This window comes from Lepidochelys olivacea (genome assembly GCF_965140295.1).
Source record: "Lepidochelys olivacea isolate rLepOli2 genome assembly, chromosome: 2".
NCBI classification, from domain to species: Eukaryota; Metazoa; Chordata; order Testudines; family Cheloniidae; genus Lepidochelys; species Lepidochelys olivacea.
The window spans coordinates 254051492-254069493 of NC_140412.1; the positions used below are offsets into that span (position 1 = coordinate 254051492).

General features: G+C 46.0%; 1 protein-coding gene and 1 long non-coding RNA gene across 3 annotated transcripts in view; one reads left to right on the forward strand and one right to left on the reverse strand.

Moving 5' to 3' along the window:
* Positions 1-9633, reverse strand: part of DPP6 (dipeptidyl peptidase like 6) — a 787036-nt gene extending 777403 nt beyond the window's left edge. For both annotated transcript variants that reach the window (XM_084618426.1, XM_084618430.1), the window contains exon 1: positions 8996-9633. In XM_084618426.1, the coding sequence (XP_084474552.1) occupies positions 8996-9055 (60 nt within the window). In that variant the 5' untranslated portion in view covers positions 9056-9633. The remainder of the gene's footprint in view (positions 1-8995) is intronic.
* The window catches only part of LOC311515415, a 51858-nt gene continuing 37903 nt past the window's right edge, over positions 4048-18002 (forward strand). The window contains exon 1 of the long non-coding RNA XR_014710130.1: positions 4048-4143. This is a non-coding gene — a long non-coding RNA (uncharacterized lncRNA). The remainder of the gene's footprint in view (positions 4144-18002) is intronic.

Here is an 18002-nt window from a genome sequence, read left to right on the forward strand (position 1 = left end):
ATATATTAGGGGGTTATTTTGTTTTTAAAAGGAAGACTAAAGACTTTCTTTGCAATTTACGGGGCTGAATCTGCCATTGTTCTGCATGTAAAATTCCCATTAATGGTAATGGGAGTTTGGAGGAAGGCTGATAGAAGAACTGACCTATATGTGCTAGTGGGGACTCATTTATGAAGTTCACTGAAAATGAACACTAGTCTTACAAGGAAAAGTATGAAGAGGGCAGAAACTCTAAAGTCTGAAATAAAATGAGACAGAAGCTCTGGCCAAGAACCTCACAAGGCGTCATTAATACTAGAATCCTCATTGTAGCATTAATTAACGTCTGCCTAAAAGGCTTACAAAAGCAACTTCTTTTAATTTACATCAACAGCTGCAAAACACATTTCCCATATTTACTCATTAAAGAGACAGCATCAATTTGGAAAAGAAAAAAAAAGAAAGATAAAAGCAGTGTCAAGGATTAGACCCTCCAGAGTCCGGCTGTCAATTCTTTATTTTTTTTAGTTTTCTGGACATTTTTTTCCTATTTTTGACATGTTTTTCTCTCCTCTGTTGCCATGTGAAAGACCCAAACAAACAAGTGGGAAAACTGACTGACTGTACAGAGGAAAGAGTGAAATTGATTCTACATAAATACTATTAAATGAAACACACATACACACACACGAAACAAATGTTTCTAATGCGTCATTATAGTAGCCTTAGGTGTTACTTTTAACAAACAATTCCTAGTTCTGTCACAGACTTCCTGTTGTCTTTGGGCAAGTCACTTAATCTCCAAACCGCAGCTCACTGTCTGTAAAATAAGGATTACAATTCTCATTTCTCCCACTTACTGTTTTATTTACATGGTAAGCTCTTTAGGGCAGGGACTGTTTCTTACTATGTGTGTGTACAGCACCAAGCACAATGGGGCCCGAATCATAGAATATCAGGGTTGGAAGGAACCTCAGGAGGTCATCTAGTCCAACCCCCTGCTCAGAGCAGGACCTAATCCCCAACTAAATCATCCCAGCCAGGGCTTTGTCAAGCCTGACCTTAAAAACCTCTAAGGAAGGAGATTCCACCACCTTCCTAGGTAACCCATTCCAGTGCTTCAACACCCTCCTAGTGAAAAAGCTTTTCCTAATATCCAACCTAAAATAGATCTCAGTGTGTTACGGTAATATTGCATTAATAGGTTAAAATGTTCAGACAGAAATGTGATTACTAAGGTACTGACTAGACTAGGATAGGAGGTATATATTTAAAATTCCCCAACTAACATATTTCAAAACCCTAATGTAGACACAGCAAGATGTATTAAGCATTTATCCACAGGGGAACAGTCATCGAGGAGTGGGTGGGTGGGAGGGAGAAAGAGAGACACTCTAACTCTGTAGTCCTGTGATTAGGGCACTCATGAGACAGGTGGGAGACCCCCTTTTCAAATCATGTCTCCTCTGCCTTAGAGGAGGGAGTTTAACCTGGGTGTCCCATATTCCAAGCAAGTGCTCTAACCAATGAGGTAAAAGTTAAAAGATAATGTTCCCCCCTTCCCCTCACAGCTGGATTTCTGAACTGGACCCAATTTGGTAGATGAGCTCAGAGGCCACCTATGAGATAGGTGGCCAAATGTCTAAGTGGTATGTGGTAACCAATCTTCCTCTGGTTCATGAATCACTCTGAGGCTTATGTGGGAGATAGGTGCACGGATGCCTGAAGGGGAGCAGCAGTATGCCTGCCCAGAGCTTGAAAATACTTAGGCGCCAAGTGCGCTTATGTGGCCACAGGGCTTGATGAGAGTTTTGTGAATCACAGTGGAGCCAAAACTGGGACTTAGGTGCCTAAACCCAGGACTTAGATGTGTAAATATGGCGTTCAGGCACCAAAGTATGTTTGTGGATTCCACTCTATACAAATTAGCAGCTTGTCATCCTCATAGATCCTCAAAGGTCCTCAAAGAATCAATCCTGATGCACTTCCATGAGAGGAAAGTGATCAGGAACAGCCAGCATGGATTCACCAAGGGAAGGTCATGCCTGACTAATCTAATCGCCTTTTATGATGAGATTACTGGTTCTGTGGATGAAGGGAAAGCAGTGGATGTATTGTTTCTTGACTTTAACAAAGCTTTTGACACGGTCTCCCACAGTATTCTTGTCAGCAAGTTAAGGAAGTATGGGCTGGATGAATGCACTATAAGGTGGGTAGAAAGCTGGCTAGATTGTCGGGCTCAATGGGTAGTGATCAATGGCTCCATGTCTAGTTGGCAGCCGGTATCAAGTGGAGTGCCCCAAGGGTCGGTCCTGGGGCCGGTTTTGTTCAATATCTTCATAAATGATCTGGAGGATGGTGTGGATTGCACTCTCAGCAAATTTGCGGATGATACTAAACTGGGAGGAGTGGTAGATACGCTGGAGGAGAGGGATAGGATACAGAAGGACCTAGACAAATTGGAGGATTGGGCCAAAAGAAATCTGATGAGGTTCAATAAGGATAAGTGCAGGGTCCTGCACTTAGGACGGAAGAATCCCATGCATCGCTACAGACTAGGGACCGAATGGCTAGGCAGCAGTTCTGCGGAAAAGGACCTAGGGGTGACAGTGGACGAGAAGCTGGATATGAGTCAGCAGTGTGCCCTTGTTGCCAAGAAGGCCAATGGCATTTTGGGATGTATAAGTAGGGGCATAGCGAGCAGATCGAGGGACGTGATCGTTCCCCTCTATTCGACATTGGTGAGGCCTCATCTGGAGTACTGTGTCCAGTTTTGGGCCCCACACTACAAGAAGGATGTGGATAAATTGGAGAGAGTCCAGCGAAGGGCAACAAAAATGATTAGGGGTCTAGAACACATGAGTTATGAGGAGAGGCTGAGGGAGCTGGGATTGTTTAGTCTGCAGAAGAAAAGAGTGAGGGGGGATTTGATAGCTGCTTTCAACTACCTGAAAGGGGGTTCCAAAGAGGATGGCTCTAGACTGTTCTCAGTGGTAGCAGATGACAGAACGAGGAGTAATGGTCTCAAGTTGTAGTGGGGGAGGTTTAGATTGGATATTAGGAAAAACTTTTTCACTAAGAGGGTGGTGAAACACTGGAATGCGTTACCTAGGGAGGTGGTAGAATCTCCTTCCTTAGAGGTTTTTAAGGTCAGGCTTGACAAAGCCCTGGCTGGGATGATTTAACTGGGAATTGGTCCTGCTTCGAGCAGGGGGTTGGACTAGATGACCTTCAGGGGTCCCTTCCAACCCTGATATTCTATGATTCTATATACGAAATGTATTCTTTTCACAGCAATAGGGTAGTTACCAACAGCGCACTGAGTCCTGAACATCTTATTTAGGCTAAGCTTAAGGGAGCAAGGACTTCATATAGGGGCAGGAAGCAATTTAAAAACCCTTTAATTGTTTTCTCCAGCCTCTTTTTTAGAAGTTGGTATTGCTAATTAGTACAGTTGTTTTTCCTCAAAACAAAGTCTGCATAAATCGTTCGTTGTTATCCATAGGCATTCTTTATTGCTAAAGAGTGGTCAGGTTACAATAATTTGGACTGCTGTCCAAAAAACACAGTTCTTTAATGCACTAACTTTTCCTGTTACTTATATTTTTAATGCCAAGATATGGCTCATGCTTAGTAAACATCCCCAATAGCCTACAGTGTGTCCCACTAGAAGCATTTAGTGACTATTTCCACCACTTGAGCTCCCATTTGCTCAACTTTAATGCAATATTATTAGATTTGACCAAAATGCATCATTCATGCTTACTCTATTTGTGAGTGATTTCAAACCTTTTCAGTATTTGGATTTATACTCTAGCCATTTATAGGATCTGACCCAGTGTGCTGGGAAGACAATGGAAAGTATCCCATTGACTTCAAAAGGCATAGGATCTGGCCCTTAAAGGGACACTGTTGAGATGAGCTTTTTGAATGGACTAATGTCTTTAAAAATTGAGGTTTCTGAGAGAACATCCTCAATATGTCCTAAATTTACCTCTTTCTCTCTCCCCCCCCCCACTTTTTTTTGATCTCCCCGATAATGGTTGGAAGGTTCCTGTGCACTTCACCAAGTGAGAAAGGAGCACTCTGCTTCTCATACCCATTCCCCACATCTGTTACATCTGATACATCTGTGCCTATGCCTGCTGCCTACCAGGCATTCAGGTAAGCTCCACTCTTAGTTCTGAACTTCTCTCTGGGATCTGCAGGGGAGTGCCAGGGAAAGAAGGACCCTGTCCCCAGCTGCTCCCCATTAGACTTTCCATTGCACTCCAGCTACGAGTCCAGATGCAAAGAGTTAAGGTGATCCTAGCCCCACCCACCAGCGCTATGCAGGGAACTGGGGAATGAAGTTTGGTTGCCTTTGGTTGCCGCCCCCTCCCCCAAGCTCTATGCAGGGGACTGAGTGAAGGAGGAAGTTCCCCCATAGTCCTCCCCCACCTCAGCTCTATGCAGGGAGTGTGGGAAAAGGAGTAATCCTCCTGGCCCCAAACTCCCTCTTGAAAGACCGGTGGAAGAGAGTGCACCTGAGCAACCCTCCAGGCAGCACTAGAGAATGCAGTCATCACATGAGTGCATGAGACAGGAAGTGACACTGACCATCAGCAAAGTAGTGAAGCTGACTACACACAAGGTCCTGTCAAAGGCACAATGGAAACAAGACACAGATATATTCCCCCCCCCACCGCAGCTTCTTTCAGTGACAGTGACTGAAGGTATTACTTGTATCTGTGACAGGTACAATGCTTTCCTGTTGGAAGTTTTCAGAATCCCTTTCTATTTTCTAGATAGCTAAGGTAGAGCTGCTTGAGAAATTTTCAATAAATTGTTTTTTTTTCCATCAAAAATGCTAATTCACTGAAACCAGCACAGACAATTTCCAAATGAAAAATTCCAGCTTTCTGGTTCAAAATTATTTTCTTTTATACTTAACAAAAAAAGGTTAAATAAAAAAGGTTGAAATCAAAATGAAACATTTGATTGAGCCAACATGAAAAACATTTCAGCTATCAGCTTATGAATATTTTCAGTAGTTTGACTTATTGTCCTATTCTGAGATGGGAAAAAAAAAGTCAGATTCTACAAAATATCCGCAGGATAAGAAAACCCCATTTCCTGCCTAGCTCTGCTTACATGCCTCCTATCACCACAGTACGTGAGTGATTCAATCTGTATTGTATTTAACCTCACAACAGCCCATGAGGCAGTGCAGTGACATTATCCCATTTTACAGATGGGGAACTAAGGCACAGAGGGGACAGCTACACAGCAAGTGGCAGTGAGCCTCAGAGCGTGGAGTGACAGAGTCAAGCTTGCGCTATGGTCCTAAAAATAGCTGTGCAGACATTGCAGCTCAGGCTCTGAAACTTAGGAAGGGGGGTGCACTTGAGAGCCCAAGCCACAAAGTCTACAGTGCTATTTCTAGCACCACAGCGCAAGTCCATCGACCTAGCCTCTGAGACTCATTGCCACGGGCTGCCCCTCCCTATGTAGGCATAGCTACAAAGGCAACATGCCTTGCTCAAGGTTACACAGAAAGTTTGGTAGGGCAGGGAATTGGAATTGAATCCAGGTCTCTCAAGTCCTAAGCTAAACCCTCAACTACTGGACCATCCTTCCTTTAATATAGACTTTACTAACTTGGGTCCAATCTTGCTTCCATTGAAATCTATAGATTTCCCCCAGTGCCTTCATTGTAAACAGATGTGGACCCCATACCCATAGTATTTGCAAATTTAGGAAGCCTTAAATAGAGGATGTTTCCCAAAGAGTACTATTGTGGAAAAAATCCTTCTCATCTTGTTCACACCAGCTGTCCTGGTGAAGGCAATGGGGTTACACACATGGCATAAAGCAAGTAGAATATGCCCTTTATGTGTATACAAAATATTTCCTCAAAACCAGTACCAACCAGTTATAGTCTTTCAGTGGTAACTGTGAGTAACATGAAGTCAGATGTTTATTAAGCCAGCTAACGAAGTCAAATGGTCTTGCCAATAAGATGCAAATGGTTTTAGCGGATCCTTACATATTGCTACAATCAATGAATCAATCTATTCACTTTTATAATTCATTTAATAGCATCTCCATCTTTAAAATGTTAGCTCCATTGCTCATCGCAACCATACAAAGCTTCAGAGTAGCATACAAAGCTGTAAATCTTGCAAAGGAAAGTTATTATCTGAGTGATTTACTCTGCAGAGAGAGAAAAAACACAGCTAAGCCAGGAATCAGCCTGACCTTGCTCCCAACAAGTTGGCAATCGTGTTTCTTTTAAGGCACTGAATCTACATTGTCTGCCAACACATCTTGGGGGGAAAAATAAACTTCATGAAAACTTCTATGCTCTTCAATACCTAGCATCCCAGGCAAGTTAACTAATTTTAAAGAGACAGGAGGTTGTCATCCCTTTCCTGTGTGATATTATGTCTGAACTCTGGAGGGCTTCCTTGCAACAGAATTAGTCACGCATGGAGTCTGTATGTTTTAATTAAAAAGCTTAAATCATCAGTCATCTGTCTTGAAAAGAAATACAATTCCAAAGGAAATAATAGCTACAGCTTACAATGTTTGAAAATATGCTGCAGGTGTCTTTGAATTAAATTAAAACTATATGAATTACTTGGTAGGTATACTGGGGTTTGACCTACTGGGTCAAACTGTTGTATTATTAATTAGTATTACTATTACACCTTGGAGCCCCGTCAAGGACCAGGACTCCACTGTACTAGGCACTGAAAAATGCAGAACAAAAAAATAGGACTCACTCTCTTCCCCCTCCACTAAATAAATGATAGACCAGCATTTGATATGATTTATTAAATTAATAAATAATATTTTTCACGCAAATAAAAACAGGGGTGTTAAAGGAGGCCTTGCCTTGAAAATATTTACAAGACTTAGTCATTTCAGTGAGCTCATCTAATTTTTCTAGATATATATAGGTAAGGCTCTAGGTCTGTTGTGGAGGTTGCGGAAGTGATGGATTCCGTGACTTTCTGTGACTTCTGCAGCGGCCGGTGAGGCTGGCTCCGGGTCCAGCTGCTAAAGCAGCCCTGTGGACAGCCACACCGGCCACTGCTGGAGCGACTCCTCAGCGAGACACTCAAGCAGTCCCGCAGACAGCTGCACCGGTGCTGCTGGAACAGCCCCAGGGCCGGCTGCACTGGCTGCTGCTCAGGTGGCCCCAGGGACCACCCGAGCAGCGGTCTCAGGGGGAGCGGAAGCTGCCGCAGCTCCTGGCAGTGGTCCCAGGAGCAGCCGCGGGTAGGCAGCCCTGGGGGTGGCCCCCAGCGGCTGGTGCCGCTGGCCTCGGTGGCCCCCAGCAGCAGCGACCCCTCAGCCCCCCGGAGCAGCGCCCCCGCATCCCCAGCTAAGATCTAGTCAGGGATATTTATAGTACACGTCATGGACAGGTCACGGGCTATGAATTTTTGTTTATTGACCGTGACCTGTCCATGACTTTTACTAAAAATACCCATGAACTAAATCATAGCCTTACTTATAGGTCTTTCATCATGTGAATATGAACATGAACTCAATCATGAATGGAGGTTATCCTCTCTACACTCCTGTGGGGAGGGGAAGTATAATATCCCCATTTTACAGCTAGGGAACTAAGATACAGGATAGATTAACATGCACACATGCTTGCAGGGTCAGAACTCCACTAGTTAAAAAGCAAAACTGCAGAACATGCAAGAATCAGTACTGAATCAAACTATATGAAATAAAGCCCAGAAGAGAGAACATGATTTCAGTGCTGAAAAATGCAAGGAAAAATAACTGTGCATTATCACAGAACATCCAATACAAAACTCCAGCTACAGACACGTATTTGAAACTCTTTACAAAAACCGGAAAACCTGACATGGAAACATCAGAAAAGTTATCCTGAACAGAGCAGGCATGCTGCAATCAAAGTGTCTGTACCTGGTTAAATAGCACAGCATATGGTTAGCAGCGTTTGTCTCTGTTAAGGAAACTTTTAAGTCATGTTAAGCAGCTAACCCGGAGTACACCACATGGATTATCAATGTCTCTCTAGGAAAGTTTAAGATGGTGCTTTTTTGCATGAAGTGACTAGCAGCTACAGCAAGGGATGCTCCAGAAATCAAGATGCCGGAGTTCCTCGCGTAAACGGCTAAATGAAAAACAGAGGAGTTTGGTTTTCATGGCTGTGCAGTGAATAACTATGAGCAAAGTTTCAGAGTAGCAGCCGTGTTAGTCTGTATTCGCAAGTAGAAAAGGAGTACTTGTGGCACCTTAGAGACTAACCAATTTATTTGAGCATAAGCTTTCCTGAGCTACAGCTCACTTCATCGGACTCAGGATCCTTTCCCTGGAGCTTCCCCTCGTTCCTGCACATCACAGCCCCATGTGCTCGTGTATTTCCTCCTCTCGCTGTACCTCGCATTGCCTGGGTTGCAATAATTCCTCGCCGGAGACGGTTTCCCTTCACTGTTGGCGGCACACTGGCTTGCGGGACGCACACCCGCTAATGACAAGCGCTTTCGCTACCGACACACGGGAAAGGCAAAACTCCAGCTTCTCAGGAGCTTTCCACGTTGCCCACCCAGCCTCCCGCAGCTAAATCCCAGTTTCATCCCTCCAGCAAGGCTCTCCGCTCTAGAAACACTAACGCTGCTATTTATCAGCAGACCACGCCGCACACTGCGCGGAAGTGATCAGATGGGAGCAGTTCGAGCACCTCTTAATGCCGAGGACGGGCTGAGTAAAGGACCTAGCGGCGCGGCTGAAACCCCTCTCCCCCAAACATCTCCTCGGGGAAAACAAACGCACACCGCGTCTAAAGCGGCCAGCGCTCCAAGCGCCAGCCCGGGCCGGCGAACTGCCCTTGTCTTACTGTCACAACGGTGCGTCCCGGGCCCGGAATCACAAGCCGATGCCACCTCCCCGCCCTCCGCTGCTTTGCGCCAACCCCCAACTTTCCCAACGGGCTGGTTCGAAGCCCGATCCCCTGCAAACGCGGGGCGCGCCGCGGAGCTGCCCTTACCTTTGGCCCCTTCCCGCTGGGGCAGCGGACGCTGTTGGACACCCCGGCGGTCTGGTTCATCTTCGCGGCCGCTTGCTGGGAAGGCTCCGCTCCGGCGCGCTCCGCGGCAGCACGAAGCGCCCTCTCCGCCCCGGCAGGCGCGCGGCGCGGGCTGACTTGGGAGAGTTGCAGGAGGCGCGGGGGGCGCTGCTGGGCTCCGGCAGGGCGGGGCACTTCCCCAGGGCTTCCCGCCCTCGGGACGCCTTCTGGGCCCGGCCGCCCAAGCAGCGGGGGGGCTGCGGAGCAAGCCCTGGGCGCTTCAAGTCCCCCCCCGAAGAGAGGCCGGCCCGCAAGCCTCCGCCGGCTGCCGCTGACAAGGCCGGAGGTGAGAGGAGCCCCGGGCGGAGGAGAGGGCGGGGAGCAGGAGGAGACAACTCGCTGGCAGGCTCCGGGGTGCCGCCTTGTCCGCTCCCCAACGTGCTCCCGCTCCGAGGCCCCGAGTCATGCGCGTTGGGGCACCAGCCGGGACCCCCCCGCGCCCTCCGCCTGGCGAGGGCAGAGCCCTGCTCCCTCCGCTCCCGTCCCGCTGGGAGCGCTCCGCAGGGATGTGTTCCCCGCTCCCGTCCCGGGCACGGCCTCAGAGCCGGGCGCGCAAGGGTTAACGAGCGCGCCGCGCGCCCGCCTCCTCCCGCGCTGGGCTCCGGCCCTTCCCGGGACCGTCAGGAGGTGGCACGCGAGGCTCTGCCAGGCGCCTGCCCACCCCCACCCCAGTGAGCAGCAGCCGCAACAGAGAGCACGGGCGGGAGGCGCTGGCGAAGCCCCTCCCGCCTGGCTGCTCCCCGCCAAGGCTACAGCCAGACCCAGACCCCTCTCGCCTTGCCCGTGCGGGGTCCCGTGCCCCACTGCGCCTGCAATAACCAGCACCGTGGCCACTTTCTGAGCACAGCGAGCCCTGGCTCATGGCAGCAGGGCTGGGGCCAGCAACATCTTCCAAAGTCTGAATCCGGCCCAGTTTGGGCCCCGAACGTCTATTGCTCTTTGCAACAAGAGCTGGGTGTTTGCAAGGACCAGTTATATTTAATTCCCGTGTAGCCAGAAGCATTGAGAGAGAGAGGTTAAAAACTGGCAGGAATCAGAGAAGCATTTTCCAGCTGCTCTTGGGTTGGATGAATCAGGGAGGGTCCAGCTGTTTGCAGTGGACTAAGAACAGTTACACTTGTTTTCTGTTTAGATTGTACAGTTTGGGGTTGGGGACCAAATAGTACCATGATCCAGGTGCTGGATGGGCTGGGGTGGGGCTGCATGGGGAAGCAGTGTATACATACCCTTAGCATTGCCATCACTCACAATATGCTTGCAAGTCTCACTGTAGTTGGTATTTTTCTTAAAGTCCCATCTCTGGGAGTCAATTAAGAAAAAAATGTCAGCTTTCATTTTTTAAACAAAAATACATTTGTAGTTCCCATGATTGCAGAGAAAAGTTTGAAAATGTGACCCGAAGGCACCCTGAAGACTCAGAAACCTTAGGGCAAAGAAAAAGAACCCAACACTTCTATTATTAATCTCACCCTTTTTAAGCCAGTCGCCTGCTTTGGGGTGCCTCCCTCATGAATGCAGGGGGATGATAATGCTGAACTGCCCAGACACGGCATGGTAAAAATTTACAAGTATAGAGCCAAATTCATTCCTGCTGTAACTTCATTGACTTCACAGAGGTTGCCCCAGGGTCCATTTGGCCCATAAGATAAAACATAAGGAGGGAGACCCGAGTCCATTATGTGTGTAGCCTATGTGTCTGAGTTAAAGCTGCTTTAGGACCCATAATGTCTCAATCTCCCAACTTTGATTTCCTGACTTCTGTATGTTTACTTTCCCAACCTGAACATTGCAGTCACCAAACTTCCTCCCCTCGGCTGTCTATTGGGCCACCAGTTTCTCCTGTGACAACAAAGGATCCACATTAATGGAGACTCACTGAAGATTCTGATGTGATACAGAAGGTGACTCAGTGGATTACATCCTTTGGCCTGTGCAGTTTTGCCCACAAGATCCCCTTACAGCCTTTGTTCATATGGCCCTTACCCTCTCCTTCCCTCCCCTCCCCACCACACACACCAGGGGTGGTAAAATGGATCCTTCCAGAGGGCCAGAGAAATATTCTTTCCCTCCATCAACCATTCCAAAGAGGAGCCCAGGAACCAGAAGAGCTCTTCTTTCTACCATGTAGTGTGCTTGGGGGGATGGGGGGGGGCTGGACATATTCTTCCAACTCTAGACCTTTGGGGCAAGAATAGGGTCATGGAAATAGCTAACCCTAAAACAGCTTAGCTAGAAGGTAAAGGCACAGTTAGAGCCGCTCCTCTAACTTCTGAGCCAGGGAAGTGTTTGGTCCCTGATCCAGAAGGTAATAGCTTCTCTTCCTCCCTCTTGGTAGGGTGGCCTGGGCTTTAAGGGAGTCGGCAGTGTCATATACCACACCAGGGACATACAATAGCAGAAATAGGTGCCCCAGGCAAGAAACCATCTCCTCGGGGGCTAACCCTTGTTCCCCAATGTGCTCTCACCTTTTATTGCTCATACTCTGTTCTTGTAATTTGCAGTAGGTTTTCCCTTGTTTTAGTAAAACAGTCTTTAATTCCCAGTGATGTCATTCAGTTCCTCCTGCGAAGCAGCATCAGTAAGCTTCCGTTCACTTTGAGCATTACAGTCACTGATCAGGTATCTTAGACTGGCAAACTTTACCATACACTCAGTGATGTTTTTGTTTGGGGTTGGTTTGTTTTTCTTTTTTGTTTTGGTTCACATCTCTGGTGGCTCTTCCTTTTCATACTGATTAAGATTTAAAGTTTACAGATCTGGCCCGATAGTTTTCTGGCTCAGTTTTCATACTTTACTGAGCAAGATGCTGCCTAATAAATCAAATGATATATTTTGCGAGTTGCATATTTTATTGGTAGTGCTGCATGTTATTCTTTTAGCAGAGTTTGCTGCTCTGAGACATGCAGTACACCCCCTTGGTGAAACAATCTGCAGTTGCAGTTAGAAAATGCAATGGGGGAAGGGATACTGCAAAAGGAGATTTTAAATGTCTTAAACCCTGTTGCCAACGATGTGGAATAGAAGAAAGTTCTATTATTTTGCTCTCCTCCTATCTTTTAGATCTGCAAAAAGTAAATGCCACACAAAAGAGTGTTAAAAGCAATATTCCTCCCCAGTCTCTCACATACACTGTTGTTTCACAGACTGAATACTTGGCAGGTCGTCTTCTTTCAGAACGGCTTTTGTATTTAAAATTTGTTTCTTTAAAGGAGTTACCACCGGAAGACCACTGGCAGGACACAGCAGATATAAGGGCTTGTCTACACTTAAAACACAGTAGTGTAATCTGCCTCCCCAAGAGCTGTAAGCTAGGTCGACCTAGTGCTGTATACACTCGGGGGTTGGTTGGTTTAACTGCTTCGCTCACGGGTGTGGATTTTTCACCCCCCCCCCCCCCGAGCAAAGCAGTTATACCGACCTAATTTCTTAGGTCTTGTCTTCACGACCGGGGTAAGTCAACCTAAGTTATGCTACTCCAGCTACGTGAACATAGCTGGAGTCAACATAGCTTAGGTCGACTTATCCCGGTGTTTTCACTGCGCTGCATCTCTCCGGTCAACTTACCTTACTCTTCCCAGACAGGTGGAGTATCGGGGTTGACCGGAGAGCAGTCCTCCTTCGATTTAGTGGGTCTTCACTAGACCTGCTAAATCGACCCGTGCTGCATCGATTGCAGCAGCATCAATCTCCCTGTAGTGGAGACAAGCCCTTAGTGTAGACTAGGACTAAGAGACTGGCTGCATGGAGAATCACTACAATGCTGCAGCAAACCAGCTCCACTAGCTGGTGCGGCGGGGGGAGAGAGAGACATAGGGCTATGGCTCTGCCTTCCCTGTGTGCCACCCATGGGGGGTGGCTAGAAGCCCCTGAGCAGGAAGGGAAGTCTTGCATTCTATCCCTCACCCAGACAAAGGGCTACCCGGTATTACATGTCCTCCCCACCAATGGGCAGTTTTATCTTGGATTTCATCTGTTTCCCTGAAAAAAAAAAAAAAGAGCATTGGACCACACTGCCATAAAAAAATGGCAGCCCCCAATTAGCTTAGAGTTCAATGTTCACAAGAGGAGAACTTTGCTTTTAAAGAATCTTTTAATACTTTGGTTGTGTCTAAGTGTTTCAAAGCCCTAATAAACATCAACATATTAAAGAGGAAGGTGGAGCCTGTGGTTAAAGCACTGGCTGGGACTTGGGAGATTTTAATTTAGTTCCAGTGGTAATCCCCCTGGTACACCCATACTGTGAATACTGTGTGCAGTTCTGGTCGCCCCATCTCAAAAAAAAAAGATATTAGAATTGGAAAAGGTACAGAGAAGGTCCACAAAAAAGATTAGGGGTATGAACAGCTTCCATAGGAGGAGAAATTAAAAAGACTAGCATTGTTCAGCTTGGAAAAGAGATGACTAAGGAGGGATATAATAGAGGTCTATAAAATCATGAATTATGTTGAAAAGGTAGATAAGGAAGTGTTATTTATTCCTTCACATAACACAAGAATCTGGGGTCACCCAATGAAATTAATAGGCAGCAGGTTTAAAACTAACAAAAGCAGATACTTTGTCACACAATACACAGTCAACCTGTGGACCTCATTACCAGGGGATGTTGTGAAGGCCAAAACTATAACAGAGTTCAAAAAAGAATTAGCTAAGTGAATAGAGGATAGGTCCATCAATGGCAATTAGGCAAGATGGTCATGAATGCAACCTCATGCTCTGGGTGTCCCTAGCCTCTGACTGCCAGATGCTGGGAGTGAATGACAGAGGATGGAGCACTCGATAATTCCCTGTTCAGTTCCCTCTGAAGCATCTGGTATCAGCCACTGTCAGAAGACAGGATACTGGGCAAGATGGACCATTGGTCCGACTCCATATGGCCATTCTTATGTCCCCAGCTTTGCCACAGACCTGAAGGAAGTGAACTTTTTGTGCTTCAGTTCCTCATCTGCAAAATGGGGACAATATGGGGACTTCTTTTCTCCCAGCCATTGTCCGTCATGTCTACATTGTAAACTCTTTGGGGGCAGGGACTGGCTTTTGTTATGTATCCACAGAGTGCTTTGCATAATTCAGCTCTTATCTCAGTTGGGGGTCTCAAGGCACTACCATAATACAACTAAAATAATTACAGTATATTGCTTTTTAGGCTAAAAGATACTGCGCGTCTTACTTTGCAAGCTATGCAAACAGAAATGCCAGCAGTGGCACAAATTCAAATATTAATTTTAAAATGTGTATGACAAAAAAAGTAGTGTATAGATCAACATAGGCTGTTCAGTGAAGTGCAAAAGAACAAACATGCTGTCATTTAAGAAGCACTGCTGAAACATCCTCGGGCATTTTATACTTTGAAAAGGATTATATATATACACTCAGCTGAGAACAGTATTAAAAAGGAGAGGTCTTAATCCTACTTTTAAGAACATCTAATAATTTTGTTTGGGGAGCAGAGTTACAGCTGTACAAAATATTCACAACCCAACTCAAAATTATGCAAAATCATTTTCTCAACTGTAAGTACTCAAGGCATTAGTTAGACCCCCCCCCAAATAAAAAACCCAAAATGTATTATTTTTAAAAGGAAATCTCATTACATTGGCTTTAAAATCATGAGATTCTTGTTTAAAAAGTAATACCGTAGATTTTTATTTGCCTTCTGGTTTGAGCCTATAGATTACACATGTCCCAGATTTTCTCTGTATCCTTGAGGGACTAGAAACATATTAAAAAAAAAAAAAAAAGCTGACAGCCTCAAAGGCAGGAGTGAGGGCTTTAAGAGAAATCCCACATATTGCTAGACTTGAGATAGGACTACAAGAATTGGAAATGCTGCGATACTCACCTGGTGTCATCACAAGCTCCAGACTTAGACCAGGCCCCTTGAAAGATTTGCTAATGTTTATAAGCCTTCTAAGGTAGCTCATGGTCACATAGAATTGGGCTTCCGTAGGGTTTTGCTTCACTGTTATATGCACTTCATGGTATTGCAGGTCTTCAACTTAACCCTGCAGATTTGATGTAATTTTGACTGAAATTTTCTATTTGTCTTCTCTGCAAATGGAGTACAAAACTCGGTGATGGTCAGATTCGCCCTTTTTCTGCCCCAGGTGTAGTCAATCACACCGGTGCACAATGGGTTAATCACATTTGAATGGTATTGGTATATACCCATTTTGCACAGGTATAAGTGACTATGCAAAAAGTAGAGGCAATAGAGAATCAGACCCAGACTGTAGGAATCCACATGGATTGAAACAATTTTCATTGGATAGGATGCTCCATCTAGGAGGAGAATTGTGGGCAAATACGTGGTGGCAAGCAAAATAAAGGCAAGGCTTGGAGAAAAGGAGATGCCTGCAGATGGAGAACCGGGACACGTGAAAGGAGCACAGTGAACAAGGAGGTCTTGAGAAACAAGACTAGGGAGCAGTAAAGAATGCCATTCCAAAAATCAATGTGTTGATGGATTTGGAATGAACCCAAAAAGCACAGCATGGGAATGCTATAATTAGATGATTTAGTCATAGCCAGGAGCCAGGCTGAGCTTTTTGAATCCACTGAAGTGGACACAGCTAATGCAGAGAGCCTGGCAAGAGAAGAATTGTATCAAGCCTGCTCAAGAAGATTTCACAGATGAGAGTCACATTATCATTCACAATCTCAGCTAAGGCCGAAATGAAAAAACTAATTAATCAGGATGTCCCCGATGAGTATATGCCCCCTACCTCTTTGCCTCATCTGTGCTAGCATTTTGCTTCAACGTTTCCACCACTGTAAGTGCAACAGTGGGGAGCATGAGTAAATTGGTTAAAAAAAGGCTGAGTTCTCTAGGCCTGCTCTAAGCAAAGTTAGATGACACAGTGGTAAAATGCTAATGGTGGTCTAAACTAGAGCTCCTGTTGTTGCTACCAGCTGTGGAGCTGAATCAGTGCTAATGCAGTGATGGGAAAATGCCAATGTAGAAACAGCCTCTGTGATGTTAGCACTGAAAAGACCTTTCTGCTTTGGCTTCCAGACTTTATTAATAGGGACACAAGCAACAAATGTGAGTTATTCAAACTCACCTAAAACTTTGACCTAGAACTGGCACTTACTCTTCCCAGTGTATCTCAATTGATCTTTCCAAAAGTTTTGACAACCCATGCAGTATATAAAGAACACATACGATACCATGTTTAACCAGTATTGCCATCCTCCATGTGGCCCCTACACCTACAGCCCTCATTCCACCCCCCTCAAACCTACTTCTTCTACAAGGCCAACAAACCCCAGGAGATGCTGGTGAGAATGGGAGGAGGAGAAGACACACAAAACTACCATAAAGAAAAGAAAAACAAACACTGATCCATACAATGGGTCAGCATGGATTCACCAAGGGCAAGTCATGCCTGACTAATCTAATTGCCTTCTATGACGAGATAACTGGTTCTGTGGATGGAGGGAAAGCAGTGGACTTTTTGTTCCTTGACTTTAGCAAAGGTTTTGACACTGTCTCCCACAGTATTCTTGCCAGCAAGTTAAAGAAGTATGGGCTAGATGAATGGACTACAAGGTGGATAGAAAGCTGGCTAGATTGTCGGTCTCAACGGGTAGTGATCAATGGCTCCATGTCTAGTTGGCAGCCAGTATCAAGTGGAGTGCCCCAAGGGTCGGTCCTGGGGCCGGTTTTGTTCAATATCGTCATAAATGATCGGGAGAATGGTGTGGATTGCACCCTCAGCAAGTTTGCAGATGACACTAAACTGAGAGGAGAGGTAGATACGCTGGAGGGTAGGGATAGGATACAGAGGGCCCTAGACAAATTGGAGGATTGGGCCAAAAGAAATCTGATGAGGTTCAACAAGGACAAGTGCAGAGTCCTGCACTTAGGACAGAAGAATCCAGTGCACCGCTACAGATTAGGGACCGAATGGCTAGGCAGCAGTTCTGCAGAAAAGGACCTAGGGGTTACAGTGGACAAGAAGCTGGATATGAGCCAGCAGTGTGCCCTTGTTGCCAAGAAGGCCAATGGCATTTTGGGATGTATAAGTAGGGGCATTGCCAGCATATCGAGGGACGTGATCGTTCCCCTCTATTCGACACTGGTGAGGCCTCATCTGGAGTACTTTGTCCAGTTTTGGGCCCCACACTACAAGAAGGATGTGGAAAAATTGGAAAGAATCCAGCGGAGGGCAACAAAAATGATTAGGGGACTGGAACATATGACTTATGAGGAGAGACTGAGGGAACTGGGGATGTTTAGTCTACAGAAGAGAAGAATGAGGCGGGATTTGATAGCTGCTTTCAACTACCTGAAAGGGGTTTCCAAAGAGGATGGCTCTAGACTGTTCTCAGTGGTAGCAGATGACAGAACAAGGAGTAATGGTCTCAAGTTGCAGTGGGGGAGATTTAGGTTGGATATTAGGAAAAACTTTTTTACTAGGAGGGTGGTGAAACACTGGAATGTGTTACCTAGGGAGGTGGTGGAATCTCCTTCCTTAGAAGTTTTTAAGGACAGGCTTGACAAAGCCCTGGCTGGGATGATTTAATTGGGGATCGGTCCTGCTTTGAGCAGGGGGGTTGGACTAGATGACCTCCTGAGGTCCCTTCCAACCCTGATACTCTGTTATTCTATGAATGCCTGCAGATAACTCTGCTCACTCACTCCCTTGCCTGCTTGTCTTTTTCAGTCTGACCTTGTCTGCTCACAAACATATCCTTGCATCCATTTGAATCCCCATTAAGTTCAGTGGCACTCCATGCAGATACATGGTTCAACTTGTTCAGAGGAGCCTGCAGACCTGGAGCCTTAGATTGTAAGACCCTTGAGCCAGGGACCCTGTCTCTTTGTTAGTAAAACACTTAGCATGCTTTTAGTAATAATCCACTCACACCTCTGAGACCATAAGATTATCAAGGGTGGTTATTCATTCAGTACAAGTACAGATCTCAC